Raw genomic sequence first — 19,036 nt, 5'->3', positions numbered from 1 at the left:
TTCTTTTTTTTTTTTCTTTTTTTTCCTTTTTTACTTCTCCCCTTGCTCTGTTTAGGTTTGTTTTGCCTTGTTTAGGTTTGTTTTGCCTTGTGGTTGTTTATATATAGGGCTTCACCCCCATCTTATTTTCCTACTTTCCTGTTCCACTTATGTTCTCCTACTTTCAATGTAAAGAAAAATAAGTACAGATGGACTACTATGTATGCTAAACGGAACATAATGTGGGTTTGTTTGTTGACCTCGTTCGTTTTTTTTTTCCTTCTTTTATCTCCTTCTCTCTTTTTTTTAATGTATTCCCAATACTCAATAAAAAAACTAAGAACGAGAAGATTTTGTTTTGTGCTCTTGCATTCTGGAACATTATTCTAAGAACTTTGATGAGCGAACTCTTGGCCTCTGACTAATTGAACTTCTGCTAGTTTATCCTTGCTCCTGAACTGGCTAAATTAATTCTATTTATTTATTTATTTAATTGCAATACTTTTACCCCGCCTTTCTCACCCCGGAGGGGACTCAAAGCGGCTTCACAGTATGGTAATAATTCAATGCCTTTAAACAAGTACAAAAATAGACATTTAAATAATAAATGTTAAAATACAGTGAAAACATAATTAAAACAATAAACTAAGGTATGTGGGTTGAATCTGGTCTTTCCCCAGCCCCGCCATGCATACACCATGACCACAGCGGCCTTTTCTGCTCAACCACCCTTATTCCATTTGTAAAATGAGGTTATATCTCTAAATGGAAATGAATATGTATTTAAACTAGAAGTAGCTTTGGATCTTATCTCTTACAGGTTGGTGTCGTCTTCCACCAAATAACTCTCAGAAGTTGAAGCAATAATTTTGTAAATAATTTTATTTAATAAATGGCGATGATGTTGTAGGATGTTGAGGGGTGTTGTGTGTGGTAGCTGCATTCAGTCTGTGGCAATAAAAATGGTCTTGTGGCATCTGAAGACTAACTAGGAACCTGCTAAAGTCCGTTGGAACAGCCAAAGATAATATGTTAATATGTAAGATGTCATAAGTCTCTCTCTTTGTTGGTTTTGTTACAGAAGGGAGACATTACCTGTATGAAGGCTTGATTCTTTTTTCTGTGCCATGATTTTTATTGAAGCCCCTAAAGCTTAAGTCACATCACAAATGTTCACTTACATGGTTTAAGCCCTCAAGTCGTTTAAATTGTTTAGTAAGTAACTTAAATTGCTTAGTAAGTAACAGATGCTCTGGGGCCAGAGCAAAGAGGAGAAGCTAGGAAGACATTAATTAATACATTGTATATACATATATTGATAATATTATACTGTAATACAATATAATACTAATTCTAACACAATATAATATTAATTACATATTATATATTACATGTAATGTTACTAATATTACAGTATAGTGGTGTAGTACAATATAGTTATATATAATGCTAATATTGTGCTATGCTAATAATATAATACATTTATGTAAATATTATTTGTAAGCCGTTCTGAGTCCCCTTCGGGGTGAGAAGGGCAGGATATAAATGTAATAAAATAAATAAAGTTTCAGTTGTCCAAATTATTATTATTGCTTTAAATTTGGGATTGTTTTGGAATTATATATGCCTAAATGAGGCCCTGAAATCCCACAATATAAAGTGTGGAACAAGCATTTAAATAAATAAATACAAACCAAAATACTGGAATGCTTTGACCTGTTTTGCAGTTAGACTAGATGTCTTGTGTTTCCCTCAAACATGAAGATTCTGTGGTGCTAAAATAAATCAATTTGAACTGAATTCTTAAAAGGTTTTCAGTATATGAAAAAATGAATACTTTAATATACCTCATTATTCTTTGCTACCAGCTTTCAGAAGTGTCCTATAAATCTTACAAATAATGAATCCTTCCCTGCAAGGAAGAGACAGGAGTACTGTGGGAGTCATTAGTTTTATTATGGTCCATAGTAACAGGAACTAGAATGATGGGTCATGCAATACAACTGGTGGGATGAATGGGAAGCAAAAATAACTTAAGGGGAAGAGTTAAGTCAGAAGGAGAAAAAGCACAAACTGAACATACGGACAGGGATGTAGCGCCGCTGTAAGACCGTTCAACAACTCTGTCAAGTCTGGCTTCCGATAAAAATCCCAGCAATTCCTGAGGTCCCAATTCAAGGGCCCAGGATACGATGCTCTCGGATATGGAGGAGAGAAGTTGCTTTCTTAAAAGGAAATATTATGCAAGGAGACGCAGGAGTCATGGGTTCCACGCACTGCCAAACAAGGGCCCTGCCTTCACTCGGGCGCAGGCTTCACTTGCTTTGCTGCTTCCAGTTTGGTCAATAATTCATCCCATTGGACAAACTGTTTAGACAGGAGAAACGTCTGGAGGAATCTTTTAAGGAAAAGTTGGGACCAAGAAACTCAATATCAAAAAGCAGGAGTGAGTGCAGTGTGCTAGGGAAAAAAGGTCTCTTTAACAGCCGGTGGACAATATTAAGTCAGTGACTGTAATTCAGCTTAACAGCTCTTGAATTGCCCTGGCTCAGGGTTGTGGAATCCTGGGATTTGTAGTTTGGTGAGGCACCAACACTCCCTGGCAGAGAAGGATAGAGGCTTGGTGAAACTACAACTCCCAGGAATCCATAGCCCCGAGCCAGGGCAATTGAAGTGGTGTAAACTTGCATTCATTCTTGTAGACACACCTCAGGGACGATGGGAGGCTGAAGAAAGCCTAGTTGACGTCACAGGGGCAGCTTTCATCCATAGGGTTTGCCACCCTCCCTGCTGAAATTCTTCCCTCAACAAGCTCTGCATTAAAAAGGATACCATTGTGTTGTAATCATCCAGGAGTAACCGGACATTCTCCGTCACCGCTTCACTCTGGTCCTGGAACATTAATGGAGTTAAGCATTTTTCCTCCTCACTCCTTCAGTATTTTATTGCTAAACAGCAACTGGCTTCTTACAAAACAACTATCAGAAAGCAACGTTGAAAATGCTGGGTGCACTGATACTATGGGATCATAATACAGTTTGACATCACTTTATCTGCTGTAGCTCAACGCTATAGAGAACCCTGGGAGCATGATTATGATTTCTTTGGTGCCTGTTGATATTGTGTGCAGGCAGTGCTTTTTTGTCATGGCTAATTCAAAAAACTTTGTGAAGAACCAGCACTTTTTGACAGAGAAGTTAAAGACTTTATAAAACTACAAAGTCCATGATCAAATAGCACTGAGCAATGGCAGTTCAAGAGGTGTCAAGCTGTATTAATTCTACAGTGTAGATCCATCCAGACTTTTGTCCCCTTTGCAGCCCACTCTGGTTCAACTTTGCATTCATTATTTATTGACTTTATATTTGTTTTGCATTTCTTGTAGTCTACACTCATAAATGTATTTAACTGAACTGCATTATCTTAGTGTACAATGGGCATGGGCAAATTTTGGCCCTCCTCCATGTATTTTGGACTTCAACTTCCACAATTCCTAACAGCCAATAGGCAATTACGAATTGTGGAAGCTGAAGTCCAAACCACCTGGAGGGCCAAAAGTGTGCCCATGCTTGGTACACACTGACAATGTAATGCAGTTTCAAACTGAATTATATGGCAGTATATATGTTATGATTGAGCCTCATGGCTCTGTTACTGGCAGACGTGGGCGTAAGACTCCTCGAGAGTCAGATACTCTCGAGGAGCGAGAAAGAAAGAGACTGCGAGATATCTTTGCAGCACCATCTGACGAAGAGTCTTTTGAGGGGTTTACGGAGAGAATGGAGGAGGGGCTGGTTAGCTCGGAGGAGGATGAGATGGATTGGACTCGGGTGAGGGAGGAATTGGGTGCCACTGGCAATGATGGGATGGAAGATGAATGGGGACCTTCAGGATTAGACCCATGGACAAGCTGGAGGGATGGGACGGGATCCACAGCTGGGGATGCTGTGGGGCGTAGTCAGAGGTGTTCCAGCTCTGATGAGGAAAGTGATGAGGAAACGCCCGGGTTAAGGAGGGCAGCTGATAGTGATGAGGATTTGTAACTGGCATAAAATGAGGCTTGGGAGCAATTGCAAATTGCGTTGGGCAAGGTAATCTGGACGAACGCTTGGGATCTGTGTGGGACGCTTTCCTGAAGACTGGTGTGTTTTCGTGTGCTGATACGTAAGTTGTTTTGGAATTTGGGGTGACGGCGGGAGGAATTGTGTGGGCTTTTGTTTGTGCAAACTTGTGCTTAATCTCATTAGCTTTGACCTTCCGTCGTCTTCTTGACGGACGCCATCTCCTGCTTTGGATTTCGGACTGAACTGACCACGGCTTGACTTCCCCCTACTCGGACTTGGTGAAACTACAAACGTCTGCTTCTGGCTTGAACTACGGAAAGGAACTGGGTCTACTCTACTGCTTCAATCCTCGGTTGATCTGTGTGTATTGGAAATCTTGCCTGCTGTGTGGAGGAGTGACTCAAGTTACTCAAAGCACAGTGCTGGCAGCAGAGAGGAATCTGCTGCCAATTAATTGCATTCTTTTGAACACTTTGTTCCCCGGCTTCTGTTTTGTTTATCCCCAGGCTGAAGCAAGCTGTTTTGTTTTTACCCGGATTAAACTCCGGTTTAATCCGGTTTATCTTTTGAACGTTTTTCCTTGCCCCTTTTTGCTTTTAAAGGCTAATACTGCCTGGCCCTTGTATTTTACGGGCATTTTGAGTTCTGTTATCCAATAAACTCTGTTATCTTTGATCTTGTGGCGTTCTGTCTTTGACAGATTGCCCAACGCCATAAAAAAGGTTTATTGCAGTAATAAATCCCGTCAGGAAGACGATGGATGAGTTAAGGGCTAAGTTCGATCAATTACAAACGGCCTTTACTGTCAGTCAAACAGCTAATGCTGTTAAAGGACATGTTTTGACTCCTGAACGCTTTGACGGAACCAGGTGCAAGTTGCCAACTTTTTTGGCACAAGTTGAGCTTTATTTTTCCCAGCTCAGTGCTCATGCTTACCCTACAGACACTAGCAAGGTGGCATTTATTTTGAGTTTGTTGACTGGTCCTGCAGGACAATGGGCCACTAATTTAATTTTGGGAAATGACCCAGTCAAGGACAATTTGAATAATTTCAAGAAGTTACTAACTGACACTTTTGGGGACCCTCTCCGCACGGAGAATGCTGGGTGGGCTCTGTATCGGTTGAAACAGGGAAAGGGGACTGTTTTGGATTACTTAAATAAGTTTAATTTGTATCGCCACCAGCTGGACTGGGGGGAAAATGCATTCATGCTTTTGTTTACTGCTGGGTTAAGTGATTATCTCCAGGATGAATTAGCACGCTTGGAGCCGGCTGAGAGTTGGGATGCCTTAGTAGCTAAGGTGCTGCGTTTGGACGCCAGGTTCGAGTCCCGTAAACACTCGAAAGCAATGTGTACGCCACCTATGCATGTAACCAGGGCACCTGTGGTGATGGGGGAAGAGCCTATGGAGCTTGGGGTCTTTAAAAAGCTGTCTACAGAAGAAAAGAACCGCAGGAGGCAGCTGGGGTTGTGTTTGTACTGTGGGAATGCTGGGCATTTTGCCAAAAACTGTAATGTGAAACCTTCCCAGCTTTCGGGAAAAGGCCAGCCCTAGTGCGACGTGAGTCCAACGCATTAGGGCTACTAAAGCAGTCAACTGAGGGGAGGAAGCATGTTTTCGTACCCATTACATTATCTGTTGGGGGAAAGGAACTTGTTTCTACTTTGGCACTGCTGGACTCAGGGGCTACGGTCTCTTACGTGGATATTGAGTTTGCTAGGAAGCATGGCATTCCTAGAGTGCGCAAGGCATGCGACGTGTGGGTGGAAGGAGCGGATGGGAGACTGCTGGAGACTGGGGTGGTTAACCATGAGACCTCGGCAGTAATGTGGGAGGTGCAGGGAGTAACGGGAACGTTTGTGTGGGATATTACAAGCTTGCCCAGATACGATGTGATCCTGGGGATGGATTGGCTAGCTGTAGTAAATCCACAAGTAGATTGGGTGACGCGTAAGTTGACCTTAAAGAGGCAGGATTGTTGCACTCTGAACGTTTCTCAATCTGATATGGAGGGAGTGCCTGCTGAGTATGGGGAGTTCTCTGATGTATTTTGTAAAAAAGAAGCGGACAAGTTACCGCCGCACAGGCCGTATGATTGCGCCATTAAGCTAGCGGAAGGTGCGAAATTGCCAGCAGGAAGGCTGTATGCCTTGACTGTACCGGAAAGGCAAGCTTTGCGAGAGTTCCTAGATGAAAATTTAACCAAGGGGTTTATTCGCCCATCTAGCTCTCCAACTGCGGCACCGGTATTCTTTGTAGCCAAAAAGACTGGGGAACTTAGGTTGGTCTGCGATTATCGGATCCTAAACAAATACACCATTCGGGATAGGTACCCGCTGCCTTTAATCTCGGAACTGTTATCGAGGGTGCAAGGGGCTAAGGTCTTTACCAAGCTTGACCTGTGGGGGGCGTATAACTTAATCCGAATACGGGAAGGTGATGAATGGAAGACGGCATTTAACACGTGCTTCGGATGCCACGAGTTCCGAGTCATGCCTTTCGGACTTTGCAATGCGCCTGCGGTCTTCCAGAGGTTCATGAACGATGTGTTTAGGGACATAATTGACTAATTTTTAGTGATTTATTTGGATGATATCTTGATTTTTTCTAAGGACGAGAAAGAACATCGTCAACATGTCAAGCAGGTTCTGCACCGTCTGCGGGCTAATGGGCTCTTCGCCAAGGCTTCCAAGTGCGTCTTTCATGTGCCTGAAGTGGAGTTCCTAGGTCATGTAGTGTCAGGTAGGGAACTTAAAATGGACCCACATAAGGTTGACGCCGTCAACTCATGGCAGGAGCTTAAGACTAAGAAGGATGTGCAAAGGTTCTTAGGATTCGCTAATTACTACCGGGAGTTTATTCCGAATTTTGCAAAGCTCACGGTGCCTTTGACGCAGCTCCTGCGCAAGAAACAGCCATTTGTGTGGGGGCGGGAAGCTCACGACGCGTTTTTACAACTAAAGTCTAGCTTTCAATCAGACAACATACTAACACATCCTGATGTTGACAAACCGTTCGTGGTAGAAGCGGACACTTCTAGCTACGCGTTGGGGGCTGTATTGTCTCAGAAAGATTCCTCAGGGACCTTGCGTCCCTGTGGATTTTACTCGCGGCAACTAACACCATTCGAGCAGAACTATACCATATGGGAGAAGGAGTTGTTGGCGATTAAGGTGGCGTTTGAGGTGTGGCGGCACTGGCTAGAAGGGGCGCGGCACCAAATCGTGGTCAGGTCTGATCACAAGAATTTGGAGCACTTGCAAACAGCAAAAAAGTTAAACCAGCGTCAAATCCGATGGGCTTTGTTTTTCTCCAGGTTTAACTTCAAAGTGCAGTTCGTGGAGGGGAAGGCAAACTTGCGGGCCGACGCCTTGTCCCGCAAGCCGGAGTTTAAGACCAATGAGCAGGTAGTATGTCAGACCATCTTGCCTACTGCCTCTCTATGTGTTGTAGATAATGAGCTCGGGTTACATGACCAGATCCTTGAGGCTCAGAGGGACGATGTGTGGACTCAGGAGCAACTTATGCTGTTATCAGCAGGTAACCGTACAATACTGCCTCATCTACAAGATCAAGACGGAGTATTGGTACGCAGGGGGCAGGTCTATGTACCAGTGGGGGCCCTCAGGTTGGAGGTGATTAGAGCCCACCATGACGAACCCATGGCTGGGCACTTTGGCAGGTTCAAGACCGTGCAGCTTATCACCAGGAGCTACTGGTGGCCAAAGATGCGGCAAGACATTCTGCGCTTTTGTGACAGCTGCGCTGTTTGCCAGCAGAGTAAGACGCCTGTTGGGCGCCCTAGAGGTTTGTTGTCGTCTCTACCTGTTCCTGAGAGGCCATGGCAAATCATTTCCATGGATTTTATTTCGGATTTGCCTAAGTCTGGGGGTTATACTTGTATTTGGGTGGTGGTGGATTTATTTAGCAAACTGGCTCATTTTATTCCTTGTTCAACCATTCCGGCGGCCCCTACGTTGGCCTTGCTGTTTACTAAGCACATCTATCGTTTGCACGGAGCTCCCGAGGTGATTATTTCGGATAGGGCTCCGCAATTTGTGTCATGCTTTTGGAAACACTTCCATGAGTGCTTAGGTACTAAGTTAAACGTTTCTTCTGCGTTTCATCCGCAAACGGATGGTCAGTCGGAACGGGTTAATGGGCTCTTGGAGCAATATTTACGTTGTTTTTGTTTAGATCAACCCACTGCTTGGGTGAAGTGGCTACCGGTGGCGGAGTTCGCTTACAAAAATGCGGTGCACACGTCTAGTCAGCATACACCATTTGAACTAACGTATGGTTTTCACCCACGGGGAGGTGTGGCGCCGTCGACCAATGTGGTCTCTTCTGACCCTGTGTACCGCTCTTCGGAAATGGCTGCGTTGCATGATGTTGCCCGTCGCTTACTGTTGGAAGCTAAGGCAACGCAAAAGACTCAGGCCGATCGCCGCAGGCAGGCAGGGGAGGAGTTGGAAGAAGGGGATTTGGTGTGGTTGTCTTCCAAACATATTAAACAGGCTGGGGGAAAGTTTGCGCCTCGGTATTTGGGTCCCTTTCCTATCGTTAAAAAGATTTCTTCCGTTGCGTTTCGTTTGCGTTTACCGTCTAGTTTAAAGGTCCATCCAGTTTTCCATCGTTCACTGTTAAAATTAGATACCTCCAGTCGTCGTGGTGCTATAGCGGAGGGTATCACTGCCACCTCTCCGCCTTCGGGGGAGGAGGCCTTTGTGAGAGGGGATAGTGTTATGATTGAGCCTCATGGCTCTGTTACTGGCAGACGTGGGCGTAAGACTCCTCGAGAGTCAGATACTCTCGAGGAGCGAGAAAGAAAGAGACTGCGAGATATCTTTGCAGCACCATCTGACGAAGAGTCTTTTGAGGGGTTTACGGAGAGAATGGAGGAGGGGCTGGTTAGCTCGGAGGAGGATGAGATGGATTGGACTCGGGTGAGGGAGGAATTGGGTGCCACTGGCAATGATGGGATGGAAGATGAATGGGGACCTTCAGGATTAGACCCATGGACAAGCTGGAGGGATGGGACGGGATCCACAGCTGGGGATGCTGTGGGGCGTAGTCAGAGGTGTTCCAGCTCTGATGAGGAAAGTGATGAGGAGGGCAGCTGATAGTGATGAGGATTTGTAACTGGCATAAAATGAGGCTTGGGAGCAATTGCAAATTGCGTTGGGCAAGGTAATCTGGACGAACGCTTGGGATCTGTGTGGGACGCTTTCCTGAAGACTGGTGTGTTTTCGTGTGCTGATACGTAAGTTGTTTTGGAATTTGGGGTCAGACGGCGGGAGGAATTGTGTGGGCTTTTGTTTGTGCAAACTTGTGCTTAATCTCATTAGCTTTGACCTTCCGTCGTCTTCTTGACGGACGCCATCTCCTGCTTTGGATTTCGGACTGAACTGACCACGGCTTGACTTCCCCCTACTCGGACTTGGTGAAACTACAAACGTCTGCTTCTGGCTTGAACTACGGAAAGGAACTGGGTCTACTCTACTGCTTCAATCCTCGGCTGATCTGTGTGTATTGGAAATCTTGCCTGCTGTGTGGAGGAGTGACTCAAGTTACTCAAAGCACAGTGCTGGCAGCAGAGAGGAATCTGCTGCCAATTAATTGCATTCTTTTGAACACTTTGTTCCCCGGCTTCTGTTTTGTTTATCCCCAGGCTGAAGCAAGCTGTTTTGTTTTTACCCGGATTAAACTCCGGTTTAATCCGGTTTATCTTTTGAACGTTTTTCCTTGCCCCTTTTTGCTTTTAAAGGCTAATACTGCCTGGCCCTTGTATTTTACGGGCATTTTGAGTTCTGTTATCCAATAAACTCTGTTATCTTTGATCTTGTGGCGTTCTGTCTTTGACAATATATATAAATCAGAGTAGACCTGAGACCCAGATTCCCCACATCTCCACTAGCACGTACCCTGAAACACTGAGATATTTGCTTCTATTTTTGTGCAACCCCAAAGTTTTTTAAAAGTGAAAGATTAAACTAAACAAGGATTTCTGAAGTGCTCAAGGGTCTGTCCTACCTGCTGCTGAATGTGGATCTGTGAAAGTCTCTGCAGTTTGGCTGCATGATCGGGAGCGGCTGCAAGAGAAAGATGAAGGTCAGAACGCCTGTCTCTCAGAAATGACATTCATTAGGCCTTTGCTTAAGAAATCCTCCCGGGCTTGAATGATGGCAGGGAATAGATGGTTGGTTCCAAAAGGAAGGGTGGTAGGCAGCACAAGTCTAAGTCTTTGATTAGCCCTGATAATTATGGTAACATCCAAATATATAAAGTAAATCACATATGAAGTGCAATGCTAGGATGGCCAACTGACTAATGAGGCTAGCACTAGCCAACTGGGCATCTAAACTTCTAGAGACAGTGGGCAGAAGGTATGAAAGAGAAAATAGAGAAGTCTCCCTAATGACCTAAATGTCTACAAACACCAGAGAACCTAAGAATGAGAATAAGGGCAACTGCAAGGCCGAGGAAATGCCAAAGAGATAGAGGTTGAAATGTTGTGTACAATGCAGAAAGTTGAGCCCCTGAGACAAAGGGCTGCGATACTCACCTTTGATGTGGGCACTGTCTAGGTAAGGCTGCAGGCTGTTCACCTGCTCCAAAAGTGCTGCCTGAGCCATGATGGACTGCTCTTCTGAGGGGTAAAAACACAACCACAGGCTTCAGTGGACAATAATCAACAAATAACACAGTCTTTGCCCAAGAGGCGCAAATGGACAATCACATTAAACTGGCTGTTCAGTCATATAGCCAAATTTATTTATTTACAGCATTTATATTCCGCCCTTCTCACCCCGAAGGGGACTCAGGGCGGATCACATTACACATAAAGGCAAACATTCAATGCCTTTTAACATAGAACAAAGACAAGACAAACATATTCTCCGAGCGGGCCTCGAACTCTCGACCTCCTGGTCAGAGTGATTCATTGCAACTGGTTGCAGCTGGCTTGCTCTCCAGCCTGCGCCACAGCCCGGGCCTTAAGATGACAAACTTAAGATGAATGCTCAAGATGACAAACTTAGCAGTTTCTACTTCTAAGAAAGAAGCACTGAGGCCTTCCACACAGGTGAATAAAATCCCACATTATCTGCTTTGAACTGAGATAAATGGCAGTGTGGGGTCAGATAACCCAGTTCAAAGCAGATATTGTGTGTTATTCTGCCTTGATATTCTGGGTGTGGCTGTGGAAGGACAGGGCCCTGCGTTCAACAGAGTTTACTCAGAGGAAACTGTGCACAGGACTACAGCCCAAAAACACAGCTGGCATTCAATTAATCATAGAATTGGAAGAGATCCTAAGCGCCATCCAGTCTGACCTCATTCTGCCAGGCAGGAAAAGCACAATTCAAGCACTCCCAACTGATGTCCATCCAGCCTGTGTTTAAAAACCTCCAAAGAAGGAGCTTCCACCAGACTACGAGGCAAAGAGTTCCCTGATGAACAGCTCTTCTTATGGTCAGGAAGCTCTTCCTCAAGTTCAGATGGAATCTCCTTTCCTGTCATTTGAACCCATGGCTCCATTAAGTCCTGGTCTCCAAAGCAGCAGAAAACAAACCTGCTGCCTCTTCTGAAGACATCCTTGTAAATTTTCTTTTTAACGATTCAAACCAATACACATGAATATTTGAAAATAATCTACAGACCTCTAGTCTGCATTAAATTATCAGCATAGATCCATATTATACTGCAGGAACTGCATTACAAGCAGTCCCTGGGTAAGTATGTTCTTAAGTTGGATTAAAAGCACATTTAGAAGTATAACACCAGCCATTTTTTAAAAATTGGATTGCACAGGGAAGAGTTAACATCCCTGCAATATTTGTTTTGCTGTCTATTTCATTTCACATACTGTCCCTCCGACAATTGGATTTGGAAAACTTTGGGGTACCATGAAAACAAAGATTGGTGACAAAGCTTCAGTGGAGACATATTTTCCTCAGGATAATAACTCTTCCAGGAGTTAATTTCCCTTTGGAGGGATATTTTTCCTCTCACTTCTTGTTGTCCCACCCTGTTGTTGATGTTTGTAACTCATGGACTGCCTGTATATGGGTCTATGCTTGACCCTATAATGCAGTTGAAACTGCATTATTTGGCAGTATAGAACTGGCCGATGTAAACCTCCTTAAAAACTGGCATTTAATTTAAAAACAAAAAAATCAATTGCTTAAACTTTGCATTTAAGAATTACCTGCCAAGATAAACTGCACCTTCATCGCATCTGGAATGGCCATCCGATCAATGTATTGAGGATCCAAGTATTTTATGATGTCTTCAACTTGTGTCAATGATTGCAAAACAAACAAACAAAAATAGAGAATTGGAATCTTAGAGGCAACAAGGACAGAAATGTATCTGAGGAAACAGACACAACAGTTTAAATAAGCATGTTAGCTTAGAAAGAAACAAAGGATGCTTTGATGTTTTGCGGGGAAAGACTAACACGTTTCTTAGAAATAGCATTGTTAGTTGATGCCTAGAACAGTAGTTCTCAACTTGTGGGTCCCCAGGTCTTTTGGCCTACAACTCCCAGAAATCCCAGCCAGTTTACCAGCTGTTAGGATTTCTGGGATTTGAAGGCCAAAACATCTGGGGACCCACAGACTGGGAACCACTGGCCAAGAAGCACACAACCACTTTAAAGTAGGGAAATATGTATTCTCTTTATGTTATTATAAAAATTCCAATTTTGAAAAAAACATATAAAGCTTTAAATCCATGATCATAACATTTAAGCCACACATGTCAATGAAACAAATGTCTGTGACAGTAAAACAGCCACTTCATAGAATCATAGAATAGTAGAGTTGGAAGAGACCTCATGGGCCATCCAGTCCAACCCCCTGCCAAGAAGCAGGAAATCGCATTCAAAGCACCCCCGGCATATGGCCATCCAGCCTCTGTTTAAAAGCCTCCAAAGAAGGAGCCTCCACCACAGTCTAGGGAAGAAAGTTCTGATTATTCTATATTTATTGTATTCAAGAAGCTACACACACCTCCAAGGGTTCAATGCCACAGTTGTACTTTTATAGGTCTGTAGCCTTTTCCGCCAAAGAGTGCTGGCGTCTCACCAAACGACAACTCCCAGGATTCCACAGCACTGAGCCATGGGAGCTAAACTGGTGTCAAACTGAATTGGTTACATAGATGCATCAAATAACCCACAGAATGTACTCTCCAATTAAATACTTTCGATTACACTTGCAATAGAGCTAAAATTTATTCATGAAAAACTTAAAAGATAACTTACTTTTTTTGAAAAGGATTTTAACTCTCTCTCTCTTGCTTGCTACATTGTTCAAAGCCACCTGTACTTTGCCTAAGCCATCTCCTATCTGAAAAAGAAAAAAGTTTAAGAGAACGAGATGAAGTTAAGCAACTGAATACTAGTAGTTTTACAAGGTTTTTAGTTTCCTTCTACTCTCAGGACTCCGCAGCATTGAGCCCTGGCAGTTCAAGTTCAAACTCCATAGTAAATAATTAATACTGAATGCGGGAAAATTTTAAAAATAAAATTGGAATGTAAACCGGATTCTTATTTACAGTAGAGTCTCACTTATCCAACACTCGCTTATCCAACGTTCTGGATTATCCAACGCATTTTTTTAGTCAATGTTTTCAATACATCGTGATATTTTGGTGCTAAATTCATAAATACAGTAATTACTACATAGCATTACTGCATACTGAACTACTTTTTCTGCCAAATTTGTTGTCTAACATGATGTTTTGGTGCTTCATTTGTAAAATCATAACCTAATTTAAGTTTTTATAGGCTTTTCCTTAATGCCTCCTTATTATCCAACATATTCGCTTATCCAACATTCTGTCGACCCATTTATGTTGGATAAGTGAGACTCTACTGTACTAAGATTATATCCCACACAAGATAGTGAGGGGAAAGGTAAAATGAAAAATAAAGAGAATACGGAAAAAAAATCCGTTGGAAGAGACCGTGAGGTCTCTTCCAACGCTATGATTTTATCTGATCTAGTGGTCAGGATGTGCACTGAGGAAATCCACCTCCAAGTTCTCATGGACCTAAGAATCTCATTGCATGTTATTAGGTCTGTCTCTTTCTTTCTGTGGGTCAGTGTAGAACAATCTATAACCAGATTATTTTAAAAACCAAAGAAAGCTAGAGCTCATTTAAGAAAATACAAAGGAAACAGCAGAAAAAGGTTTGAGAACATCTTGCTATCTCCATTACTATGATGTTATTTTAAGTGCTTCATATTACATTTATGTATCCAATTTAACTGTACATTGAAACCTAAAACCTGAACTGAAAAATGAACACAATTTTAATATTTCAAGTACAGGCTGGTTACTGCTTATTTCCCACAGAAGGAGAAAAAGTTCAATTAGAGACCAATAGTGCAGATGTAGTGTGCACCCATTCACAATTTCAAGGAATAATTTTTTTCTGGGTTGCTGTGAGTTTTTTGGGCTGTATGGCCATGTTCCAGCAGCATTCTCTCCTGATGGTTTGCCTGCATCTGTGGCTAATGGTATTTTTAAAAGTTTGCCATTTTGTTTTTGGAAGCTGTCCTGAGTCTCTTCAGGGAGAGAGGGTGGGTTAGAAATAAAGCCTTACATTATTCTTCTTATTACTATTATTATTCATGAAGTGTTCTGCTATGGCTGACTTCTCTGGTTGAATCACTCTGCAGTGCCTTTCGTGTTCTTTTAGTCTGGGCAATACTGCATTCAGTGGACTTTTGCAGCTGCAAGGCTACTCAATGCTATTCAAGCTTGCTAATTGCAACATCCACACTTGCTTCAAACAGACAAGGCTTCTTTCTCCCACCCTGGACATCATTCTACAGGGATATTTACACTCCAGTTGCTTGACTCACGTCAGTTAATAATAATTATTATTATTATTATTTTATTTTTATACCCCGCCTCCATCTCCCCAGGGAGACTCGGGGCGGCTTACAAATACAAAACAAATATATAATACATCATGTACCAAAAACGCGCAAATGTAAATTAAAAAGACATAAAATAAAATCACAATCATTAATAAAACACAGGTTAAAATACAGCAATAAAATCATAAAATGTTTAATGTTTATTTTATTGTACTATGGTGTATTGGCATACATTGCCAGTCTGTAAGCTGCCCTGAGTCCCTGTGGGTGAGAAGGGCGGAGTAGAAATGATAGAAATAAAATAAAATAAAATAAAATGAACTGGGCAAAAGTGCATTAAGTAAGGCTTGTAAAAATGGAGGAAGTTAAAGTGCTGTAAGATCATGGGGGAGAACCCTAAGGCAATATCAAAAAATTAACCATGTGGGTGCAACCGATCAAAAAGTAACCACTAGTGCAAGAGTTTAATATAAAAATTGGCGGTACTTATTCAAAAGCCTGTGTAAAGAGCCAGGTTTTCGAGCTCTTCCTAAACACTTCCAAGGTGGCAGCTTGCCTAATTTCCTATGAAGATGCCATGAGCCACAGATGCAGGCCAAGCGTCAGGAGAGGATGCTGCAGGGACATGGCCATACAGCCTGGAAAACTCACAGCAACCCAGTGATTCCTGACATGAACGCCTCCGACGGCAGTAATTATTCCATTAATATTTTGCAAGTAGGGCTTCTAAGCTAAGGAATTATCCAGCCCATTATTATGGATTCTGGATGAAGCCTAAGGCAAGCCTGGGCCTACTTGGGCCCTCCAGGTGTTTTGGACTCCAACTCCCAGAATTCCTCACAGCCTCGGGCCCTTTCCTTTTCCCCCTCAGCCGCTTAAGCGGCTGAGGGGGAAAAGGAAAGGGCCCGAGGCTGTGAGGAATTCTGGGAGTTGGAGTCCAAAACACCTGAAGGGCCCAAGTAGGCCCAAGCCTGCCCTAGAGTTAGGCCGCATCCGGGGAAAACGGGCTCGGAGCGGAGAGAAGGAGCCCGGCCGAGACCGCGTTACCTTCCTGGCGGATCCCGCGACGTCCTTCCCCGCGGAGGCCCCGAAGACGCGCTCCTCCAGGCTCTCCAGCCTCCCCTGAAGCTGATGCAGCTCCGCAGACGCCGCCATCTTGGCCAGTCCTGTCACTGGAAGCCCGTCCCGAAGGCGGACCAATCAGGAGCGGCTGCGGCGGAAGTGACGCATGGAATGCGCCTCAGAGCTCTCTCAGATCACAAAAAGATGGCCTCAGATCACCTCACAACCTGTGAGGAGGCCTGACATAGATGTGGGCGAAACGTCAGGAGAGAATGCTTCTGGAACATGGCCATTCAGCCCGGAAAGCATACAATCACCCTGTGATCCCGGCCATGAAAGCCTTCGACACCACATTGATTACAAAAGATTACCTCACAACCTGTGAGGAGGCCTGCCATAGATGTGGGAGAAACGTCAGGCGAGAATGCTTCTGGAACATGGCCATACAGCCCGGAAAACATACAATAACCCTGTGATCCCGGCCATGAAAGCCTTCGACACCACATTGATTACAAAAGATTACCTCACAACCTATGAGGATGCCCGCCATAGATGTGGGAGAAACGTCAGGAGAGAATGCTTCTAGAACATGGCCATACAGCCCGGAAAACATACAACAACCCTGATTACAACAGAGTTAGGAAGCTGGTTCAACAGACAAGCAAAGAGAGAGAAGAAACAGGTGAGGAGGGGAAAGTAGAGAGTAATAATAATAATAATAATAATAATAATAATAATAATAATAATAATACAATAACAGAGTTGGAAGAGGCCCCCAAAGGCTATCTAGTCTAACCCCCTTCTGCAATGCAGGAAAAGCACAACCAAAGCATCCCCAACAGATGGCCATCCAGCCATCTATCCCGCCACCATCTCCCCCGGAGGGGACTCATCTAGTCCATCCCTATTCTGCCCTATAGGAAAAGCACAACCAGAGCACCCCCAACAGATGGCCATCCAGCCTGTTTAAAAGCCTCCAAGGAAGGAGATTTCACCTGATTTCACCTGACTCTGAGGCAGAGAGTTCCACTGCTGAACAGCTCTCCTTACAGTCAAGTCTTATCGAATAATAGAGTTGGAAGAGACCACATGGATCATCTAATAATAATAATAATAATAATAATAATAATAATAATAATAATAAGTTTATTTCTATCCCGCCACCATCTCCCCCGGAGGGGACTCATCTAGTCCATCCCTATTCTGCCCTATAGGAAAAGCACAACCAGAGCACCCCCAGCAGATGGCCATCCAGCCTGTTTAAAAGCCTCCAAGGAAGGAGATTTCACCTGACTCTGAGGCAGAGAGTTCCACTGCTGAACAGCTCTTCTTACAGTCAAGTACTGTATTATCGAATAATAGAGTTGGAAGAGACCACATGGATCATCTAGTCCATCCCTATTCTGCCCTATAGGAAAAGCACAACCAAAGCACCCTGACAGATGGCCATAATAATAATAATAATAATAATACTTCATTCTTACATCCCGCCCCATCTCCCCAAACACAGCAATAAATACATCAAAAAAGCATACAACAACAACAATCTTCAATGCCCTGGAACGGTATAGTTGGTACTTCAGATGGCCATCCAGCCTCTGCTTAAAAGCCTCCAAGGAAGGAGCCTCCACCAAACTCCAAGGCAGAGAGTTCCACTGCTGAACAACGCTCTTTATAGTCAAGTTCTTCCTAATGTTAAGGTGGAATCTCCTTTCCTGTAATTTCAAGCCATTGCTCCTAGTCCTAGTTTAAAGGGCAGCCGCAAACAAGCCTGCTTCCTCTTCCTTATAGCATCCTTTCTGATATTTATACATTGCTGTCATGTCTCCTCTCAGTTTTCTCTTCCGCAGGATAAACAGACCCAGTTCTCTAATAATAATAATAATAATAATAATAATAATAATAATAATAATAATAATAATATGATAATAATAATAATAGCTTTATTTATATCCTGCCACCATCTCTCAGAGGGACTCAGGGTGGCTCACAGAACAATCAAGGTGTGACACAAAATACAGTATACAACAAGCACAAAACAAAACATAGGCAATAAACAGTGAACACAACATCATAAATTCACAGTGCCTCCTGGTAAAAACAATAAAATACACCAATTGCTGTAGCTAAAACAGCAGTATTCGACCTCAGGATTGTAAAGTGCTAAAAAAGAGTCTAACGGTCCTTATATGTATTATAAGATTGTCTAAACATGATCAAAGGTGCTCCACAGAGGGATTCATGGTTTCCAGACCTTTGGTCTTTTTATTTGCTTCCTTCTGGATTTCTTCCAGCTTAGAGTGAATATCTCTTTTGAACTGTGGGGCCCAGAATTGGACACAGTGATATTCCAGGTAAAGAGGTCTGGCCAAAGCAGAAGAGAGAGGCACCAGGACTTCCCTCCATCTGGATACTAGACTCCTTCTGATGCAGCTCAAAATCCACAGCATTCCCTACATCTCTCAAGCTTGTAACTCTTGTAACAGACTCTGATTAACTCTATCAAAACAAGAGTTAAGCTTAGTCTGGCATGACCTGTTTTTGAGAAATCCATGTTGACTTTTAGTAATCATAGCATTCCATTCTAATTTTACTTCTTACCCACATCTCCCCGTGGCTCGGGTGGGTGACAGGATAATTACAACCAGTTGATGGTGGAGGATTATTGCTTCAATGCTGGTGGTCTTTGCTTCTTCTTGCAGATGCAGACATTTGTCTGCCTGTCTTCTTCCCAAGAGATTTGCAGGATTTTTAGGAGGCAATGCTGATGTAATTCTTTCAGAAGTTCAGAAGTTGAGAGTGATACTTGTAGATGGTCCGTGATGTTTGTTGATAGAGGGAAAGGCCTCTTTAGCAATGCAGGGGCACCCCCTGCTGGCAAAACCCTTTCCCATCCCAGGGCTCTTTCTTTGTAGGCTTTGCTCTAGCTGCAAGACAATTCCTCATAACTTAAACTGTACAGTGATGTCTTGAGTTAAGAGTTTAATTTGTTCTGTCACCAAGCTCTTACCTCAAATCACTGTTATCTTAAAG

General features: G+C 43.3%; 1 protein-coding gene and 1 long non-coding RNA gene across 2 annotated transcripts in view; one reads left to right on the top strand and one right to left on the bottom strand.

The window, feature by feature from the left end:
• Nucleotides 1-1,911: 1,911 nt before the first annotated feature.
• On the bottom strand, nt 1,912-16,147 carry dctn3 (dynactin subunit 3). Its single transcript, XM_062972635.1, has 7 exons — nt 15,989-16,147; nt 13,315-13,399; nt 12,256-12,342; nt 10,612-10,695; nt 10,080-10,138; nt 2,812-2,871; nt 1,912-2,367 (listed from the first exon to the last, which is right to left on the bottom strand). Exons 1-7 carry the CDS (start codon nt 16,094-16,096, stop codon nt 2,278-2,280), a joined length of 573 nt encoding a protein of 190 aa, XP_062828705.1. The 5' UTR covers nt 16,097-16,147; the 3' UTR covers nt 1,912-2,277.
• Nucleotides 16,120-19,036, top strand: part of LOC134296807 (uncharacterized) — a 25,101-nt gene continuing 22,184 nt past the window's right edge. Inside the window, exon 1 of the long non-coding RNA XR_010003673.1 lies at nt 16,120-16,685. This is a non-coding gene — a long non-coding RNA (uncharacterized LOC134296807). The remainder of the gene's footprint in view (nt 16,686-19,036) is intronic.

The sequence above is a fragment of the Anolis carolinensis genome, chromosome 2, assembly GCF_035594765.1.
Source record: "Anolis carolinensis isolate JA03-04 chromosome 2, rAnoCar3.1.pri, whole genome shotgun sequence".
Taxonomy (NCBI): Eukaryota; Metazoa; Chordata; class Lepidosauria; order Squamata; family Dactyloidae; genus Anolis; species Anolis carolinensis.
This window is presented reverse-complemented; position numbering and strand designations above follow the sequence as displayed.